The sequence below is a fragment of the Etheostoma spectabile genome, chromosome 20, assembly GCF_008692095.1.
Source record: "Etheostoma spectabile isolate EspeVRDwgs_2016 chromosome 20, UIUC_Espe_1.0, whole genome shotgun sequence".
Taxonomy (NCBI): Eukaryota; Metazoa; Chordata; class Actinopteri; order Perciformes; family Percidae; genus Etheostoma; species Etheostoma spectabile.
In genome coordinates this window covers 19,494,759-19,496,317 of record NC_045752.1, presented here as the reverse complement: position 1 = coordinate 19,496,317, position 1,559 = coordinate 19,494,759, and the positions used below count along the sequence as shown (strand labels likewise).

The window sequence follows — 1,559 nt, the reverse complement described above, 5'->3', positions numbered from 1 at the left end:
ATACATTATTCATTCACAAAGGAAATTGGCGTCCTTAAAAGGTTGGATTTTCCCTAATGTTTTTAATAAGGCATTAATATTGATTTCCAAAAGATGATTTTTCATTCCATTTTAGTCAACCTGAACATGGGTTCATAAACTTATGAGCACCTCTTTTTATATAGATAGATAGATAGACAGACGGTGCCGTTACAGTCATTCCCCAGCTGCAATAACGGTGCAGAGACTCCGAGAGAGCAGATGCAGGAGACCAGGACCAATAAGAGTAGGCTAGGCTTATTCTGGAGGAGGGTTTAAAGAGACAGGCGCTAGGGGGGGAATACAGGGCTCCGTCTTTGAGACGGCCTTCAGGAGAAGCATCCCCGGTATATTCAGACTGTAAGAGGGAGAAAAGGAACGGTTATTTGAACATCAAAGCATGTAAACATGTTATTGTAGAAACACAAAATACAAGTATGAACCTGAAATGAGCAAAATATGGGAGCTTTGAAGAATATATTTTGCCTAAAACACTTAGAGTACATGTCCTCTGCTCAGGTGATGATTCTGATCACAGGAGCACACAAAGCCTTTGCTCTGTATAAAGCCATAGAGGAGGGGGTGAACCACATGTGGACCGTGTCAGCATTCCAGCAGCACCCGCGCACCATCTTTGTCTGCGATGAAGACGCCACCCTGGAGCTACGGGTCAAAACGGTCAAATACTTCAAAGGTACCAACAACAGCGCCATCCAATCAACACCCACAATATTTAAATCAACTGCAACAGAGACTGAATATTGGAAGTTTCATGGAAGGAGGATTTATGGCAGGACTCTTTGCATTAGACGGTATTAATTTTAAAGGGGGGGGGGGGTGGACCTGATATACTGCCAACTAAGTGTACATTACCTGATTGGTTCAGTCCGTTTGGGCTGGTGTGAAAGCTGGCGTGGACCAAAACCATCTGAAAACGTGGGTCTTGGTTAGTGATGATGTATGTGGGTTTTTCAGTGCTGGGGGGGGGGGTGACATGATACAAAACTCTTCCTTGATAATGAAGCCAATTTTTTACCCATTTATTGGTCAAGTGTAAAAACGTTACTGCAAAGAAATACTGGTCATCATAGAAATGCTGAATATTGCAGCCGATATCCGGTCGATCGTAGTCCCGGTCTGTTTTTTAATTTTTTTAAATTTTATTAAATGCATTCGAATGAATGTGAGTCCTCAGATTCCCCTAATTCATCGGAAAGTGTAGAGCAGTTCAAATCGAGGTGCGGTGTATATTTTAATAGTTCCTCCTTAAAAAGGGAATAAAACATAGTAACTATCCTCACTGTAAGGTTTCTGTACACGGCGCCTCCTTTTCCTCCTGTTTCTACTCGTTGGTCATTATTTTAAACTAGACATGGTCCAATACCGTTTTTTACTTCCCGTTACCGATTCTGATATCTGAACTTGCGTATTGGCCGATACTGAGTACTGATCCGATACCGGTGTGTCATCTATTTTATTATGATTTAACAGCTGTATACTACTATCCCTGTATGGATGTGATATGATTTCTATCTTTGTTG

At 41.6% G+C, this 1,559-nt stretch overlaps 1 protein-coding gene across 3 annotated transcripts in view; it reads left to right on the top strand.

Moving 5' to 3' along the window:
- Window positions 1-1,559, top strand: part of LOC116669790 (glucosamine-6-phosphate isomerase 2) — an 8,154-nt gene that overhangs the window by 4,583 nt on the left and 2,012 nt on the right. For all 3 annotated transcript variants that reach the window (XM_032499833.1, XM_032499832.1, XM_032499831.1), the window contains exon 6: window positions 538-712. In XM_032499833.1, coding sequence (XP_032355724.1) covers window positions 538-712 — 175 coding nt within the window. The remainder of the gene's footprint in view (window positions 1-537; window positions 713-1,559) is intronic.